Source organism: Eleutherodactylus coqui, chromosome 5 (assembly GCF_035609145.1).
Source record: "Eleutherodactylus coqui strain aEleCoq1 chromosome 5, aEleCoq1.hap1, whole genome shotgun sequence".
Lineage (NCBI taxonomy): Eukaryota > Metazoa > Chordata > Amphibia > Anura > Eleutherodactylidae > Eleutherodactylus > Eleutherodactylus coqui.
The window spans coordinates 264,198,861-264,219,020 of record NC_089841.1 but is presented as its reverse complement, the minus strand read 5'-3'; the positions used below and the strand labels follow the sequence as shown (position 1 = coordinate 264,219,020).

The following is a 20,160-nucleotide window of genomic DNA, read 5'->3' as shown; positions in this document are numbered from 1 at the left end:
TGGTCAGTGTTATCTTCTCTCCAGCTGAAGGATGAATTTTATGCTAAAAATCATTGTTCAGCCAAATAGTGAAAGATGGAAGCATTGACAAACAACGATTATTGATAAAATGATGGCTTTTGAGGTAATTTTGAGCGATAATCGTTGTGTGTAAATGGGCCTTAAGTCACAGCTGAGAACCGGAAGGAGAAGTGTTTTTTAACCGCTTCTGCCTTCTCCTTTCCTGAGTACATAGTGCTCAATAAGCGCTATTTTGGAACCACTACACTAGCTAGCGGTCACATGACCGCCAGGATCCCCTGGCACAGCAGAGCTGCAGTGTCCTAGCAGACCCTAATCAGCTCTGCCAGTGATGCCCCAGCTACAGTGGAAAAGTGTCAAATAAGAAAAAAAAACATGTAAATGTCCCCCAGAGGTCTTATATGACATCATGGGTGATATAGATAGTAAAAAAAAAAATTACATAAATAAGTTTTAAAAAATTACTGAATAAAATAAAAATATATACATAAAGAAAATTTTTTCCAGGGAAATACTATTCATGACTATCTAACAGGAATATCCAACACAATTCTTTTTTCTTAAGAGCCTTCTCCCAATCACAACCTCTTATTGAAGGAGGAACTCCATCAATCACCCGAAATTTGAATTGACTAATTGTATGTCTCTTCTCATGAAAATGCCGTGGTATCGGTAGATCTAAACTCTTTGTTCGGATGCTGCTTTAGGGTTTATTTATCGTGCTCCTCACCTCCATGGTTGTCTCGCCCACATATTGTAATCCACATGGACACGCTATTAAATATATTACATGAGATGAGGAGCAGGTATAACGATCTTTGATCCAAAAAGCAGCACCTGTCTGTGAGTGATGGAATTTGTCTCCCTTCAATAAGTTCTCGCAGCATGAGCAGCCCAAAGACGGATAGCTGCCCATCTTGCGGGGAAGAAATGTTTTCTGTTTTAGGCTCTCTCCTTTATCAAACAGTGAATGTACCAGTTTGTCCCGTAAACTGTGACACTGCCTATCCGACATAATCGGTTGATTACAAAATTCCTCCACATTATTTGTCAACTGCAAAATTGGCCAATGGGTCTTCAAAATCTTTGAAATACATCTACTTGCTGGACAATAGGTTGACACAAACAGTATTCGCTTAAGAGTCTCATCTTTACATTTTGCCAGAAGGAGCATTTCCTTGTTCATTTGTTTAGCCCTCAAGGCAGCATTTTTAACCATTGCCTCAGGGTAGCCCCTATCCAAGAACTTTCTACACATCTGTGTCAATCTTTCATCCACTTTGCTGTCGCTCATGATCTGTTTTACCCTCAAGAATTGGCTTCAAGGGAGAGAGTCAATGGAGATTCGGGGATGATAACTCCCGTATTCCAATAAATTATTGCGATCTGTCTGTTTAACTAACAAATCTGTTTCAAAACCATCGTCTTTTCTGGAGACCAAAATAAGAGACCAATAAGAGGTGGTGATAGGGAGAAGGCTCTTAAGAAAAAAGAATTGCGTTGGATAGTCCTGTTATATAGACTTGTTCTGCCAGAATACAAGATGGAGCTTGTGCGGTCTGCATGAGTACTGCACAAGCGTGGTGATGCGCTGTAGATATCTATGGTAACGATAGCTAGTCCCGTGAGATCTGGGGCATGCGCAATGGATCTCTGCAAGAAGACGGAGATGCCGCTGAGTTCCGGTGGAGCGCAATGGATGATGGGTTGTAGCGCATGCGCAGTAACAAGATTTGGACGCGCTGACAGATGCCCACTAGAGATGAGCGAACACCAAAATGCTCGGGTGCTCGTTACTCGGGACGAAAATTTAGCGATGCTCGAGGGTTCGTTTCGAATAACGAACCCCATTGAAGTCAATGGGCGACCCGAGCATTTTTGTATATCTGGGCAATTCAAGAAAGTGATGGGAACGACACAGCAATGGATAGGGCAGGCGAGGGGCTACATGTTGGGCTGCATCTCAAGTTCCCAGGTCCCACTATTAAGCCACAATAGCGGCAAGAGTGCCCCCCCCTCCCAACAATTTTTACATTTGCATACCTTAGCTAAGCACCACACTACCTCCAACAAAGCACAATCACTGCCTGCATGACACTCCGTTGCCACTTCTCCTGGGTTACATGCTGCCCCCCCCCCCCCCCCCGCACGACCCAGTGTCCACAGCACACACCAAAGTGTCCCTGCCCAGCTTTCAGCTGCCCTCATGCCACGCCACCCTCATGTCTATTTATAAGTGCATCTGCCATGAGGAGGAACCGCAGGCACACACTGCAGAGGGTTGGCACGGCTAGGCAGCGACCCTCTTTAAAAGGGGCAGGACGATAGCCCACAATGCTGTACAGAAACAGTGAGAAATATAATCCTGTGCCACCGCCATCAGGAGCTGCACACGTGGGCATAGCAATGGGAAACCTATGTGCCACACACTATTCATTCTGTCAAGGTGTCTGCATGCCCCAGTCAGACCGTGGTTTTTTATAAATAGTCACAGGCAGATACAACTCCGCAATGGGAATTCCGTGTGCACCCACAGCATGGGTGGCTCCCTGGAACCCACCGGCTGTACATAAATGTATCCCATTGCAGTGCCCTGGACAGCAGAGCTAACGTCAGATTAAATGCAGGTGGGCTTCGGCCTACACTGCATGCCCCAACCTGACCGGGGTTTTTAATTCATAGACACAGGCAGGTACAACTCCCTATTGTGAAGTCCCTGTGGACTGACAGCATGGGTGGGTGCCAGGAAGCCACCGGCGGCACATAAATATATCCCATTGCATTGCCCATCACAGCTGAGGTAATGTCATGTTTAATGCAGGTGGGCTTCGGCCCACACTGCATGCCCCAGTCAGACTTCTTTAGAAGTGGACACATGCAGTTACAACTCCGTGTGGACCGACAGCATGGGTGGCTCCCTGGAACCCACCGGTGGTACATAAATATATCCCATTGCAGTGCCCAGCACAGCTGAGTTAACGTCAGCTTTAATGCAGGTGGGCAAAAAATTTATTGGATTACACTGTAGGCGAGGGCCCCAAAAAATTGGTGTACCAACAGTACTAATGTTCCTTAGAAAAATTGCCCATGCCCAACCAAGAAGGCAGGTGAAACCCATTAATCGCTTTGGTTAATGTGGCTTAATTTGTAACTAGGCCTGGAGGCAGCCCAGTTAAAATAAAATTTGGTTCAGGTGCAAGTTTCAACGCTTTAATGAGAATTGAAACGTATAAACATTGTTTACAAAAGTTATATGACTGAGCCTTGTGGGCCTAAGAAAAATTGCCCATTCGGCGTGATTACGTGAGGTTTCAGGAGGAGGAGCAGGAGGAGGATGAATATTATACACAGATTGATGAAGCAAAAATGTCCCCGTTTTGGATGGTGATAGAGAACGATGCTTCCATCCGCGGGTGCAGCCTATGTATTGCTTAGGTATCGCTGCTGTCCGCTGGTGGAGAAGAGAAGTCTGGGGAAATCCAGGCTTTGTTCATCTTGATGAGTGTTAGCCTGTCGGCACTGTCGGTTGACAGGCGGGTACGCTTATCTGTGATGATTCCCCCAGCCGCACTAAACACCCTCTCTGACAAGACGCTAGCCGCAGGACAAGCAAGCACCTCCAGGGCATACAGCGCGAGTTCAGGCCATGTGTCCAGCTTCGACACCCAGTAGTTGTAGGGGGCAGAGGCGACACACAGGACGGTCGTGCGATCGGCTACATACTCCCTCACCATCCTTTTACAGTGCTCCCGCCGACTCAGCCTTGACTGGGGAGCGGTGACACAGTCTTGCTGGGGAGCCAGAAAGCTGTCAAAGGCCTTAGAGAGTGTTCCCCTGCCTGTGCTGTACATGCTGCCTGATCTCCGCGCCTCCCCTGCTACCTGGCCCTCGGAACTGTGCCTTCTGCCACTAGCGCTGTCGGATGGGAATTTTACCATGAGCTTGTCCGCCAGGGTCCTGTGGTATAGCATCACTCTCGAACCCCTTTCCTCTTCGGGTATCAGAGTGGAAAGGTTCTCCTTATACCGTGGGTCGAGCAGTGTGTACACCCAGTAATCCGTAGTGGCCAGAATGCGTGTAACGCGAGGGTCACGAGAAAGGCATCCTAACATGAAGTCCGCCATGTGTGCCAGGGTACCTGTACGCAACACATGGCTGTCCTCACTAGGAAGATCACTTTCAGGATCCTCCTCCTCAGGCCATACACGCTGAAAGGATGACAGGCAAGCAGCATGGGTACCCTCAGCAGTGGGCCAAGCTGTCTCTTCCCCCTCCTCCTCATCCTCCTCATGCTCCTTCTCCTCCTCCTCAACGCGCTGAGATATAGACAGGAGGGTGCTCTGACTATCCAGCGACATACTGTCTTCCCCCTGCTCTGTTTCCGAGCGCAAAGTGTCTGCCTTTATGCTTTGCAGGGAACTTCTCAAGAGGCATAGCAGAGGAATGGTGACGCTAATGATTGCAGCATCCCCGCTCACCATCTGGGTAGACTCCTCAAACTTTCCAAGGACCTGGCAGATGTCTGCCAACCAGGCCCACTCTTCTGTAAAGAATTGAGGAGGCTGACTCCCACTGCACCGCCCATGTTGGAGTTGGTATTCCACTATAGCTCTACGCTGCTCATAGAGCCTGGCCAACATGTGGAGCGTAGAGTTCCACCGTGTGGGCACGTCGCACAGCAGTCGGTGCACTGGCAGATTAAACCGATGTTGCAGGGTGCGCAGGGTGGCAGCGTCCGTGTGGGACTTGCGGAAATGTGCGCAAAGCCGGCGCACCTTTCCGAGCAGGTCTGACAAACGTGGGTAGCTTTTCAGAAAGCGCTGAACCACCAAATTAAAGACGTGGGCCAGGCATGGCACGTGCGTGAGGCTGCCGAGCTGCAGAGCCGCCACCAGGTTACGGCCGTTGTCACACACGACCATGCCCGGTTGGAGGCTCAGCGGCGCAAGCCAGCTGTCGGTCTGCTCTGTCAGACCCTGCAGCAGTTCGTGGGCCGTGGGCCTCTTATCTCCTAAGCTGAGTAGTTTCAGCATGGCCTGCTGACGCTTGCCCACCGCTGTGCTGCCACGCCGCGCGACACCGACTGCTGCTGATGTGCTGCTGCTGACACATCTTGTTTGCGAGACAGAGGTTGCGGAGGAGGAGGAGGAGGGTGGTTTAGTGGAGGAAGCATACACCGCCGCAGATACCACAACCGAGCTGGGGCCCGCAATTCTGGGGGTGGGTAGGACGTGAGCGGTCCCAGGCTCTGACTCTGTCCCAGCCTCCACTAAATTCACCCAATGTGCCGTCAGGGAGATATAGTGGCCCTGCCCGCCTGTGCTTGTCCACGTGTCCGTTGTTAAGTGGACCTTGGCAGTAACTGCGTTGGTTAGGGCGCGTACAATGTTGCGGGAGATGTGTTCGTGCAGGGCTGGGACGGCACATCGGGAAAAGTAGTGGCGTCTAGGAACTGAGTAGCGCGGGGCCGCCGCCGCCATCATACCTTTGAAAGCCTCCGTTTCCACAACCCTATACGGCAGCCTCTCCAGGCTATGTGCACGTTTAACGCTTGAGCGTGCGGGTGCGTGGCGGCGTACTTGCGCTTGCGCTCTAACACTTGCGCTAGTGACGGCTGGACGGTGCGCTGACAGACATTGGTGGATGGGGCCGAGGACAGCGGAGGTGAGAGTGTGGGTGCAGGCCAGGAGATGGTAGTGCCTGTGTCCTGAGAGGGGGGTTGGATCTCAGTGGCAGGTTGGGGCGCAGGGGGAGAGGCAGCGGTGCAAACCGGAGGCGGTGAATGGCCTTCGTCCCACCTTGTGGGGTGCTTGGCCATCATATGTCTGCGCATGCTGGTGGTGGTGAGGCTGGTGGTGGTGGCTCCCCGGATGATCTTGGCGCGACACAGGTTGCACACCACTGTTCGTCGGTCGTCTGCACTCTCAGTGAAAAACTGCCAGACCTTTGAGCACCTCGGCCTCTGCAGGGTGGCATGGCGCGAGGGGGCGCTTGGGGAAACAGTTGGTGGATTATTCGGTCTGGCCCTGCCTCTACCCCTGGCCACCGCACTGCCTCTTCCAACCTGCCCTGCTGCTGCCCTTGCCTCCCCCTCTGAAGACCTGTCCTCAGTAGGCGTAGCAAACCAGGTGGGGTCAGTCACCTCATCGTCCTGCTGCTCTTCCTCCGAATCCTCTGTGCACTCCTCCCTCGGACTTACTGCCCTTACTACTACCTCACTGATAGACAACTGTGTCTCATCGTCATCGTCCTCCTCACCCACTGAAAGCTCTCGAGACAGTTGCCGGAAGTCCCCAGCCTCATCTCCCGGACCCCGGGAACTTTCCAAAGGTTGGGCATCGGTCACGACAAACTCCTCCAGTGGGAGAGGATTCGGAACCATTGCTGCCCATTCTGGGCAGGGGCCCGAGAACAGTTCCTGGGAGTCTGCCTGCTCCTCAGAATGTGTCATTGTAATGGAGTGAGGAGGCTGGGAGGAAGGAGGAGCAGCAGCCAGAGGATTCAGAGTTGCAGCAGTGGACGGCGCAGAAGTCTGGGTGGTCGATAGATTGCTGGATGCACTTTCTGCCACCCACGACAGGACCTGCTCACACTGCTCATTTTCTAATAAAGGTCTACCGCGTGGACCCATTAATTGTGAGATGAATGTGGGGACGCCAGAAACGTGCCTCTCTCCTAATCCCGCAGCAGTCGGCTGCGATACACCTGGATCAGGAGCTCGGCCTGTGCCCACACCCTGACTTGGGCCTCCGCGTCCTCGGCCGCGTCCACGTCCTCTAGGCCTACCCCTACCCCTCAGCATGGTGTATTACCAGTAGTGCAGAAACAGAACGCTGTAATTAAATGTGCCGCTTATTGGCCTGTGGTTGGAGGCTGACTTCGCTTACGGAACGCACAGCAGAGCCAGGAAAGAATTTTGCGCAAGCCTGCTGTAACACTTAGCTGGCTGCGTATGAATTAGGACAACTACCCCCAGCAGAGACCCAGTACACTGAGGACGGTCACAGGCAGCCCAAATAGATTTTTTTCCCCAAATGTTTTTGGAAAGGCCCACTGCCAATATACACTAAATATGTCTTCTGTCCCTGTCTCACCACAACTGGCCCTGGACAATGTAAAATTACTGCAGACTGTTTCACTGTGGACAGGAATACAGCGGTGATGTAACAGGCAACACAGAGCCAGGAAAGAATTTTGCGCAAGCCTGCTGTAACACTTAGCTGGCTGCGTATGAATTAGGACAACTACCCCCAGCAGAGACCCAGTACACTGAGGACGGTCACAGGCAGCCCAAATAGATTTTTTTTCCCAAATGTTTTTGGAAAGGCCCACTGCCTATATACACTAAATATGTCTTCTGTCCCTGCATCACCACTACTGGCCCTGGACAAGGTAAAATTACTGCAGGACGCAATGCTCTGCACGGCCGAAATACAAAAAAAAAAAAAAAGTGCAACACTGCAAAAAGCAGCCTCCACACTACTGCACACGGTTAGATGTGGCCCTAAGAAGGACCGTTGGGGTTCTTGAAGCCTAAAATAACTCCTAACACTCTCCCTATAGCAACTCCAGCAAGACAACACTTTCCCTGAACTGTCAGAATGCATCTGTGGCGAGCCGCGGGAGGGGCCGATTTATATACTCGGGTGACACCTGATCTCGCCAGCCACTCACTGCAGGGGGGTGGTATAGGGCTTGAACGTCACAGGGGGAAGTTGTAATGCCTTCCCTGTCTTTCTATTGGCCAGAAAAGCGCGCTAACGTCTCAGAGATGAAAGTGAATGTAACTCGAACATCGCGTGGTGCTCGTTTCGAATAACGAGCATCTCGAACACGCTAATACTCGAACGACTATCAAGCTCGGACGAGTACGTTCGCTCATCTCTGATGCCCACAGCGGGAGATTGCCATGATGACCGCAGTGGGAAGAAAGTGTAATAATGTGGTCAATAATTACTAACAAGGAATATCTGTGTATATTTTATAGTGGGTGTCACCATCATTATGATTGATGCGGGAACCAAATGTTGTTTGTATTTAAATGTTGCATATGGGTGTTATTTTTATACTTAAAAAAGACCTTGTAAAGGTCGAAACGTTGTTTTATCGTTTGGAGGAATTAAAAGCAATCTTTAATTGCACCACGGATGCTGCCATCTTCTCTATCTACATTGATCACATGATGGTGACATCATCACAGGTTCTCTAAGAACACGGCTGCTGTCCGCCTCTGCTGGTTTAGGACCTGTGACCATTTCCAATCTCTTTCACTACATTCTATCAGTAATGTGTGTATAAGCATGATGTACAGCAAAAATAGTGTGGTACCGTGTTACCCAGAAACAATAATGTGGTATTAAATACTCTTGATAAAAAAGACAAAAGTATCATGGAGGTGAGACATTTATTGGATAACCAGAAAACATAAGCTTTTGGAGCACAGAGGCCCCTTCATCAGGCCTCGGGCTCCGAAGACTTGCATAGATGAGCGTTTTGGTTAGCTAATAACGGTATCACCTCTAGAATACCTTTATCTTTTTTTGCACAAGAGTATCTCACAGCACATTGTGTGTAAGCAGTAGTACAAATGACCCTTCTTTGTGTAGGTCCCAGAACATCATTCTGAACCCCTCCATAATTGTCATACATGTTTTGTCTTATGTTTATGCACTGAGCAAATCTGTCATGTAATATTTCTGTATGTGTTGCACAGCTGCAGCGTCTGAAGGGTTAACTCCCATAAAATCATTGCCTATCAGCTTTGCTGCATACTGAATGTATCTATCTTACTATGTCATGTGGTACAAGTGAGGTTATAAAAGTGAGCGTCTGAGAGTGGGAAAGGGTTTGGTTCTGTCTTCATCTTGAGTGCTAACACAGAGCTGCATGGAAGCACTATCAGCGCCCATGTTGGTGAAAAGGAAGAATGACATCCCGTAGCGTATGGAGAGTAGATGTGAGAGGAGTGAGTCCCTTCCAGAGAGCGTAACACATCCCAGTCCACTAAAACAGGTACCCGTTCACACTACAGGCAATATTTTTCCTGTGTGGCCGTCCTCCAATGGGATCACCACACAGAGGTACGTAATTGTGACACCCACGTGAATGTTGTGCGGGGTGCATCTAGGCCAGTGGTGGCGAACCTATGACACGCGTGCCAGAGGCGGCACGCAGAGCCTTCCCTGCTGGCACGCTCCACATCGGCCGCTCACCACTTGTGAATACCAGCAGGGGCCGCGGCTCCCCTGCCGGCATTCACAAACGGCACTGCTAGCCGCGCTGATCCCGGCACACACTGACTTCAGTCTGCAGCTGGAATCCCCCTCCCCCCTACCCCGACGTCTCCTACTACTTGGTTCCGCCGGGAGGGGGCGGTGTCCAGCAGTGTGTGTGTCAGAATGTGTGCCGGGAGCATATTAACACTTTCTTCCCCACTTCTGCAGCAATCAGCAATTCCCAGCAACCTGATTGGTTGCTTGGTTTGGCTGATTCACCAAAAAACCAATCAGGTTGCTGGGAATTACCTATTGAGGCAGAAGTGGGGAAGAAAAAGTTAATATGCAGGCCGGGACCATCGCTGACCAGAAGAGGAGCTGAGCTTACAGGAGGGGGGGGGTAAGTATGTGGGTCTCGGGAGGCGCACTGTGGGGTGTCACTAATGCACGGGGGGCCGCTGGGAGGGTGTCACTAATGCACGGGGGGGCCGCTGGGAGGGTGTCACTAATGCACTGGGGGGGCCGCTGGGGGGGTGTCCCTAATTCACTGGGGGGCCGCTAGGGGGTGTCCCTAATGTACTGGGGGGCCGCTGGGGGGGGTGTCACTACTGCACTGGGGGGCGTCTCTAATGCACTTGGGGGGCCGCTGGGGGGTGTCCCTAATACACTGGGGGCCACTGGGGGGTGTCCCTAATGCACTGGGGGCCGCTGGGGGGGTCACTATTATCGCTGTGGGGTGGGGGACACGATTACCGCTAGGGCCGCTGTGGGGTGGGGGTCACTATCACCGCTGGAGCCACTGTGGGGTGGGGGTCACTATCACCGCTGGAGCCGCTGTGGGGTGGGAGTTACTATTATTGCTGGGTGGGGGTCACTATTATCGCTGGGGGTGCTGGGGGGTGTCACTATTACCGCTGGGGGTGGGGGTCACTATTACTGCTAAGGCTGCTGTGTGGTGGGGGGTCACTATTATCACTCTGGGGGGGGTCACTATTACCGCTAAGGGCCGCTGTGCGGTGGAGGTCACTATTACCGCTGGGGCTGCTGGGGGGGTGTCACTATTACCGCTGGGGCTGCTGTGTGGTGGGGAATGTTTACATGTGGCGGACATGGGCAGGGCCGCTTCAAAATAGACAGCGTGCAGATTTTGACTACTTTTTGGATGCGGAAATGCTGCAGAATTTTCCACAGAAATTTCCCCTGAGGACATTCTGCAGTATTTCTGCATCCAAAAAGCAGTCAAAATCTGCACGCTGTCTATTTTGAAGCGGCCCTGTCCTTTTTAGAACGACGGGGGTAAAATCATACGTTGTGATAAGCCCCGCCCCCTGACGTGTTGGCACTTTGCGATAAATAAGTGGGTTTTAGGTTGCAGTTTGGGCACTCGGTCTCTAAAAGGTTCGCCATCACTGATCTAGGCTAAACTTTTCTTTAGTAATTGCCTGCCAGAGTGTATGTGGAGAGACCCCTACCTTTTACCTCCTCCGGAATATACCCAATTTCCAGGATCGGTGACATTTAGAAAACATGGACTATAGGGCTGTATTGTTCCTGTGTTTCCTCTCAACCTCTCAGTTTCTGCCTGTAATTTTATGCAAGTGTATTGTACCTGTAACTACTTGTTTTGCAAAGTTTATCCAAGTAAAGGTTTACCGGGTCTCAACCATTCCCGAGGTACGATACACAAGCCTCTGTGTTTATTGCTCCATCGTATAGAATAACGCTGTGGGAACACTGGCGTCACGACGTGATATATATATATATATACACACATCCCTACAACAATTCCCCTTTGGTTACCACTTGGCAACACCGTGACAAGGACTAGGCCTCCAGCCATACACACAGTAAGTGGAAGTGAAATGGGGTATTACAGCCTCTGTGACACTACATTTGTATTATGTATGTAATTAGCTTCCATATTATGTCTTTTCAGGTTGTTGTGATCTGTTTGGCTGTAGTCCTTATCTATCAAATCAATTTCATAACGGAGAGGCGGAAAAGCCATGTTGTGGTGAGAACCAGGCCAGACTCGGAAGAAGACCTTGTTCAACAAACTTCATATTGAAGAACATATTTATGTTTGGAACTGAGCTGCTGCAATTCGCACTTTATAAACCAGAGATATTTGAAAATATTTTCCTTTATGACAATTCATAAGCAATTGTTTAGTATGAGGGACATTTGTGGGTACCTATTTATTTATATATTAGGAATTGTGTTCTCTAATATACCTCTTTACACCAACTTTTCGACATTCTGCTTCTCTCATGGTCAGGATGTAACATCTAGTCCTGACCATGAGAGAAGCAGGAAGTAGAATAGCAGCACAGCACTCCCATTGAGCTCTAATGGCGATGGCTGGCTGGCTGCACTAACAGCTGATCCTGAACGCCGGACCCCATCCATCAACTACTGATGACCTATCCAAAAGGATAGGTCATCAGTTAAACTAGCCCAGAATACCCCTTTAACAGCAAGAATTTATTGAGTAATAGGGAAACTATTGGATAATGGATATGTAGGAGAGAATTGTCATTAATAGAAATTTCAAAAATATAATTGAAGGTTCACACACTTTACAAAAATGTTGCTCGAAAAAATATTTGACTAATACTTGTGTCTATTACTGTGAAGAATAGTAAACATACTTATACTACTGTAAACATAAAAAATGTCTTTTGTGGTCATTTTAAAAATTATCTAAGCAAATTGCTTAGGATGATATCCTAGTGAGTTAGCAGAATACTGTGTATAGAACTGCTAAGGAGGTAAAATCTTAAAGAGGTTGTCTCATGTTTACACCTTGTGTGAAGATTGCTACCCCAGTGATCTGCAATGCAGAATTTTGTGTGAAATGCATGGGAGATGCGGTATTGCGTGTCCGTTATTCTAATGAATGGATGACTATCTAATGCACATGTGTAAAACACAAGGCCCACAGGATGAATTCGGCACGCCACTTCAATTTATGTGGTGGTCCGGTCTGGTCCGTTGGTTGCAGTGCAGAGTCTGACTGCTGACCTCTTTCCTCTAGTGTCTGCGTGTTCCGTCCTGTACGCAGTGGGGAAAGAGTTCAGTGGTCACAGACTGAGAAGCGACTGCCACCTCCAGATCAGAGCTGCAGGCTGAGTGAGTAGAATGTCTGTAGGGATGATAGCCAGCCAAAGGCCAATACTGGGGTTGCTATAACTACTGGGACTACTATGGGTGTCACTCTTACTACTAAGGCCAATATGGGGACACTATTACTACTGCACCCACCATGGGGGGCACTAATATTTTTGGGCCACCAATATAGGGGATACTTACTACTAGGGAAACTATAGGAGTCACTATTACTACTGAGACTACTATGGGGGCCACTTATTACTACTAGGGCCAGTATAGGGGATACTATTACTACTTGGAACACCAATATATTGGGACACTTATTACTGGCACCACTATGGGGGTTCACTATTACAGGGGCCACTATTACTGGAGTCTCTAGGGGGGTCACTATTACTACTGGGGCCACTATGGGTGTCACTATTATTATTGGGGTCACTAGGGGGGGGTCACTATTACTACTGGAGTGACTATTGTGGTCACTATGCGAAGGCCACTAATATTACTGGAACCACTATGAAGGTAACCATAAGACTAATGTAGCCCTCTGTGAAAATTCCACCCCTGATCTAATGCAAGGAGATGTCAGGCCCACCAGAGCAGGAGCAGGAGGTGTTTTTTGTTAGTGGCTGACTGCGCTGGGCTATACAGGGAGTTCCTGGAAGGGGACTGCCTTTCTGTGATATCCATATGCCATATTGGTGTGTGTGAACAAAAGGTTTTATTGTTGAGAATGAATCAGTAAAGGTCATGCGTTCCCTGTCTATATTATGTAACTATTTGAATTATATGCATTATACCTCCTGACAAAATATATGTGAAGCAGGTGTTGGGGTATGTGTAGGTGCTGGGGTATGTGTTGGTGTTGCTCACATCAGGGGTAAGTTGAGTTATGTAAATTCTTCATTTGTACAAATTTTTGCATTCATTTGTGATACTGAATATACACACATTCTTTCTATTATTCCTTAATTCTTTCAGCTGAAGGTTTAAAATATAAAAAAAATTTCTACTCTGGTCTATGGTGTTTTTATTGTGTGTCAGTTTACTTGATAACATTTCGTGATCCCCAATAAGTCATTCTGAATGTATCCATTAATTTAGATCACATAGAATCATACAATGGTAGAGTTGGTAGGGACCTCCAGTGTCATTGGGTCCAACCCCCTACTCAGTGCAGGATCACTAAATCATCCCAGACAGATATTTGTCCAGCCTTTGTTTGAACGCTTCCATTGCAGGAGAACTCACCACTTCCCATGGTAACCTGTTCCACTCATTGATCACCCTCACTGTCTAATATCTGATGTGTCTCCTCTGTTTCAGTTTCATCCCATTGCTTCTTCTTTCCTTGTGCAGATGAGAATAGGGCTGATCCCTCTGCACTGTGACAGTCCTTCAGATATTTGTAGACCGCTATTAAGTCTTCTCTTAGCCTTCTTTTTTGCAAGCTAAACATTCCCAGATCCTTTAACTGTTCCTCATAGGACATGGTTTGCAGATGACTCACCATCCTAGTGATCTTCTCTGAACTTGCTCCAGTTTTTCTGTCTTTTTTAAATTGGGGTGCCCAGAACTTGACACACTATTCCAGATGAGGTCTGACTTAGGCCAAATGTCCATGCCACGCACAGATTCTGAGTGCAGAATTCTGCACAGAATCCGCCTGTGACCATGGCCATGGAACACTTTCTCACCTCTCCAGAGCCAACACGGGTCTCCTCCAGTGCGGCTGGATCTTCTTTCTTTTGCACGGCAGATGTGTCTGGACACGCCGTAAAAAGCGCAGTGCATGTTTTTTTAAATGAATCTCCTGCTTTCCCACGGATCCGCGGCACATCTACAGTGTCAGCTGTGGGTGTGCTGTGGATTGGATGACTTCCATTGACTTCAATGGAAGCCGTCCGTGTAGGAATCTGCCGAAAATGGAGCACGCTGCGATTTTTCTCCCGCGCGTGGGATCCGGACGCCGGGAAAAAGAAAAATCACATCTGCATTCTTTGAGATGTTTTGCGGATGCTAATGCATCCCTATGGGTGGTTTGATTTGTGGTTCTTCTGCGCGGGTTCTGCAAATCAAATCATCCTGTGGACAATGGGCCTAAAGAAAACTAGAGGGGGATAATTACCTCGCGTGATCTAGACTCTATGTTTCTTTTAATACATCCCAGAATTGTGTTTGCCTTTTTTGCTGCTGTATCACACTGTTGACTCATGTTCACTCTGTGATCTATTAGTATATCCAAGTCTTTTTCCACATGTGCTGCTGCTTAGCCCAATTCCTCTCAGTCTATATGTGCTTTTTTCAATTTTGCTTGCCCAGATGTAGGACTTTCTCCTTGTTAAATACCATTCTGTTAGTTGCTTCCCACTGTTAAAGCTTGTCTAGATCTTTTTGAATCCTTTTTCTCTCTTCCCTAGTGTTAGCTATCCCTCCTAGCTTTGTGTCGTCGGCAAATTTGATCAGTTTTAGCTTAATTCCCTCCTCTCATGTATAACAATGTTGAACAACACTGAGCCTGGGACAGAGCCTTGTGGTTCCCCACTTGATACATTCTTCGAATTGGTTGCGCAGCCATTTATGACCACTTTTTGAGTACGATCACTCAACAAGTTATGAATCCACCTCACAGTTGCCTTGTCAATCCCATATTTGGTCTTTTTTCAATATGCAAGGTAATGGATACTTTGTTAAATGCTAAAAGTCAAGATATACTATATCCACTGCATTTCCCTGATCAACCCATTCGGTGATTCCATCATTGAAGGAAATTAGATTCGCCTAGCATGACTTGTTTGTTACAAACCCATGCTGGCTCTGGTTAATTACTCCATTTTTATCCAAGTATTTGCATACATGCTGTTTAATAATTTTTTCAAACATCTTTCCCAGTATAGAAGTCAGGCTCACAGACCTGTAGTTTCCTGGATCCACCTTCTTCCCTTTTTTTGAAGATAGGGACAACATTTGCCCTTTTCAAATTTTCTGGGACTTCTGTTCTACAGGAATTTTCAAAGATTATGGCGAGTTGCTCAGCAATTACCTCCACTGCTTCCTTTAGTATCCTAGGATGTAATTCATCTGGACCTTGAGACTTGAATTCATTTAAGTTAGCTAAGTGTTCCCTCACCATCTCCCTGCTTATAGATAGATAGCCTACATTCTTTTATTCCCCCAATAGCACAGGGAAGATCAGTTGATGTTCCATCTACTTTCTGAGAGAAAACAGATACAAAATAGGAATTTAAAAGTTCGGCCTTTTCAACATTCTTAACCAATTCACTATTTTCATCTTGTAAGCTGCCAATAGCATCTTTGACTTTTCTTTTGCTTTTTGACATACCCCCAAAATAATTTTTTCTTGCTTTTGGCCTCTGTTGCAAGCATTAATTCATTATCAGCTTTAGCTTTTCTGACACTTGCCTTACAGTTTCTGCAGACGGCATTATATTCTTCTTTAGATATTCCACCCATCTTTCCATTTGATAAACATATTTTCCTTCCTTTTTAACATGTGTGGAAGTTATGTGTTCATCCATCTTGGTCTCTTTAAATGCTTCCCATTTTTCCTTCTTTTAGGGATTGTTATTTGTTAACGATTGTGCTTTGAGAATCTAATTTCTCAATATTTCCCAACCTTCTTTGACATTTCTTTCCTTAAGAACATCCAGCCATTGGATTCTTCCTATCCTCTTTCTGAGTTCATAAAAAATCTGCCTTTCTGAAATCCAATCTTAAGGTCTGTGAATATAAAAAAATGAAAAAAGATCCAGCGCTCCAGAAAAACCTTTCTGACTCAAATTAGTCAAAGGCTCCTTGAATATGCATACATACTTTTATTGAAAATATATCCAAATATGTCCGACACGTTTCGTCGCCTAACAGCGACTTTTTCAAGTGACATATACAACCATTACTGACCTTATATACTCTCTTAGAACAAATCTTACCTAAGAGGCACCCGGAGTTTATTCCATGATCAATCACCCGAGTCGCCGTGTCGTCACATCCGGCGCACGGGAGGGTTTACGGAGTACTTCCGGATCATGCACACTGCTTCCGGGTTCGTTCTCCACATTGAAATACCCATAGTATGACGTTACGCTATGCCGGTCATGTGACTATTGTAGGTCACATGATCCCCCAGCGTTCTGTCATCAATGCGCCCGGCGTAAGGAGAGAACGTTGCCATATCAACGGAACGCTCTCCTCTAGTATGAGCGAATATATCTCTCTTACTGTGTTATAGCGATATATAAATACAAGAATACATAAATTGATATATAGGTACTATCAGAACAATCAGGATGGTCGTAACCTCCTTTTAACTTTGCCATAAAGACAATTCTAAAAATATTAGAACCGAAGAGTGCATGCCCATCCAGACAAGATGACAATGCAGACCTCATTCTTATATTTGTTACCACTATTCTATATCTTAAAATTTCATTAAAATATAAACAATAACAATAAATACTCAAATTTACAATAAATATTCTAATATAATGTAATCTATAATCTAAAAATTTATATTAGACCATCACAAATCCCACAAACTATATCAATAAATATCCTATATATAAAAAACCACAAGAGTCTTGAGATGTATGCATAAATATGTTATGTTGTATATGTATATACATATGGGATAATGCATACATATATACATACCTATACACATTCTGAATAATACGAATAGTCTATCTAAACATTGAACTAACTAGATATATAAAAGAATGATCCTTTAGAATTTCTCTAGCACCTCATTCAGGCCATTAGGAGTGAGTGTGTTTAATTTATATATCCAATACATCTCCTTGATTCTTAGATTTTTCACTGATCGTAAGGAGATGCTCTCTAGTGGGGTAACTTTCAAACCCGATGGGTCACTGTCATGGTATATTTTAAAATGTCTAGAGATACTGTGCTGCATGAACCCCTTTTTTATATTGCTCTTATGTCTTGAAACCCTGGCTCTTAGCATATTGAGCGTCCTCCCAACGTATTTTTTGTGACATGGGCATTCCAATAAATATATCACGTTCTTAGATCTGCATTAGAGATGAGCGAACGTACTCGTCCAAGCTTGATATTCGTGTGAATATTAGGGTGTTCGGGATGCTCGTTACTCGTAACGAGTACCACGTGGTGTTCCGGTAACTTTCAGTTTCCTCTCTGAGACGTTAGCGCGCTTTTCTGGCCAATTGAAAGACAGGGAAGGCATTACAACTTCCCTCTGTGACGTTCAAGCCCTATACCACCCCCCTGCAGTGAGTGGCTGGGGAGATCTGATGTCATCCGAGTATAAAAGTCGGCCCCTCCCGCGGCTCGCCACACATGCCTTGTGAGTTAGCTGAGGGACAGTGGTATCGTGCTGGAGCTGCTGTAGGGAGAGCGTTAGGAGTTAGTGTAGGCTTCAAGAACCCCAACGGTCCTTCTCAGGGCCACATCTAATAGTGTGCAGTACTGTGTTAGCACTGTATTTTTTTTTTTTTTTTTCAAAATTGGATCTGCAGAGCATTGCGCCCTGCAATAGGGACAGAAGTGGTGGTTAGGCAGGGAGAGTGTTAGCAGTGAGTGTAGGCTTCAAGAACCCCAACGGTCCTTTCTAGGGCCACATCTATCCGTGTGCAGTACTGTCCAGGCTGCTGTTAGCAGTGTTGCATTTTTTTTTTTTTCTCAAAACCGGCTGTGCAGACCATTGCACCCGGCATTAATACTACAGGGATAGAATTGTGTAGGCAGGGCCAGAAGACATACATTATTCATTGAATAGATGCAGTGTGGCTTGTCCTTTGAAAAACAAGGGAAAAAATTCTATTTCGCCTGCCTCTGACAGTCCTCAGGGCTCTGGGTACGTGTGTGCTGCGTGCAGAACGTTAAAAAAAAAATCAGACGCAGCCAGCTACGTTTTACTGCAGGCTTGCGCCAATTTTTTTCCTGCATGGGAAATCCCTGATCTGCTGGAGCCAATAACTTTGCATCACTGCAGTTCTCTGACACATTTGCAGGGCCACAACACAGTTATTAAACTTAGTACTATTCATTGTATACACGCAGTGTGGCTTGTCCTTTGAAAAACAAGGGAAAAAATTCTATTTCGCCTGCCTCTGACAGTCCTCAGGGCTCTGGGTACGTGTGTGCTGCGTGCAGAACGTTAAAAAAAATCAGACGCAGCCAGCTACGTTTTACTGCAGGCTTGCGCCAATTTTTTTCCTGCATGGGAAATCCCTGATCTGCTGGAGCCAATAATTTTGCATCACTGCAGTTCTCTGACACATTTGCAGGGCCACAACACAGTTATTAAACTTAGTAGTATTCATTGAATAGACGCAGTGTGGCTTGTCCTTTGAAAAACAAGGGAAAAAATTCTATTTTGGCTGCAGGCTTGCGCCAATTTCTTTCCTAGCTTGGAAATCACTGGTAATACAGCATGCTGAGGGGTAGGGGTAGGCCAAGAGGACGTGGACGCGGCCGAGGACGCGTAGGCCCAAGTAAGGGTGTGGGCACAAGCCGAGCTCCTGATCCAGGTGTGTCGCAGCCGACTGCTGCACGATTAGGAGAGAGGCACGTTTCTGGCGTCCCCACATTCATCGCCCAAATAATGGGTCCACGCGGGAGACCTTTATTAGAAAATGAGCAGTGTGAGCAGGTCCTGTCGTGGATGGCAGAAAGTGCTTCGAGCAAGCTATCATCCACCCAGAGTTCTGCGCCGTCCACTGCTGCAAATCCGAATCCTCTGTCTGCTGCTCCTCCTTCCTCCCAGCCTCCTCACTCCACTACAATGACACATGCTCAGGAGCGGGAAGACTCCCAGGAACTGTTCTCGGGCCCCTGCTCAAATTGGGCAGCAGTGGCTCCTCTCCCACCAGATGAGTTTATCGTCACTGATGCACAACCATTGGAAAGTTCCCGGGGTCCGGGGGATGAGGCTGAGGACTTCCGGCAACTGTCTCAAGACCTTTCAGTGGGTGAGGAGGACGATGACGATGAGACACAGTTGTCTTGCAGTGAGGTAGTAGTAAGGGCAGTAAGTCCGAGGGAGGAGCGCACAGAGGATTCGGAGGAAGAGCAGCAGGACGATGAGGTGACTGACCCTACCTGGTGTGCAACGCCTACACAGGACAGGTCTTCAGAGGGGGAGGCACGGGCAGCAGCAGGGCAGGTTGCAAGAGGCAGTGCGGTGTCCAGGGGTAGAGGCAGGGCCAGACCAAATAATCCACCAACTGTTTCCCAAAGCACACCCTCGCGACATGCCACCCTGCAGAGGCCGAGGTGCTCTAAGGTCTGGCAGTTTTTCACCGAGACGCCTGACGACCGACGAACAGTGGTGTGCAACCTTTGTCGCTCCAAGATCAGCCGGGGAGCCACCACCAACAGCCTCACCACCACCAGCATGCGCAGACATATGATGGCCAAGCACCACACAAGGTGGGACGAAGGCCGTTCACCGCCTCCGGTTTGCACCCCTGCCTCTCCCCCTGTGCCCCAACCTGCCACTGAGATCCAACCCCCCTCTCAGGACACAGGCACTACCGTCTCATGGCCTGCACCCACACCCTCACCTCTGCTGTCCTCGGCCCCATCCACCAATGTCTCGCACCGCACAGTCCAGCCGTCGCTAGCGCAAGTGTTGGAGCGCAAGCGCAAGTACGCCGCCACGCACCCGCACGCTCAATCGTTAACCGTCCACATAGCCAAATTTATCAGCCTTGAGATGCTGCCGTATAGGGTTGTGGAAACGGAGGCTTTCAAAGCTATGATGGCGGCGGCGGCCCCGCGCTACTCAGTTCCCAGTCGCCACTACTTTTCC

At 47.7% G+C, this 20,160-nt stretch overlaps 1 protein-coding gene across 1 annotated transcript in view; it reads left to right on the top strand.

Annotated features, from left to right (window-relative positions):
- LOC136628589 (tetraspanin-33-like) overlaps positions 1-13,364 on the top strand; it is an 82,682-nt gene extending 69,318 nt beyond the window's left edge. Inside the window, exon 8 of the mRNA XM_066604618.1 lies at positions 11,173-13,364. Coding sequence (XP_066460715.1) covers positions 11,173-11,304 — 132 coding nt within the window. The 3' untranslated portion in view covers positions 11,305-13,364. The remainder of the gene's footprint in view (positions 1-11,172) is intronic.
- The last annotated feature ends 6,796 nt before the right edge of the window (positions 13,365-20,160 follow it).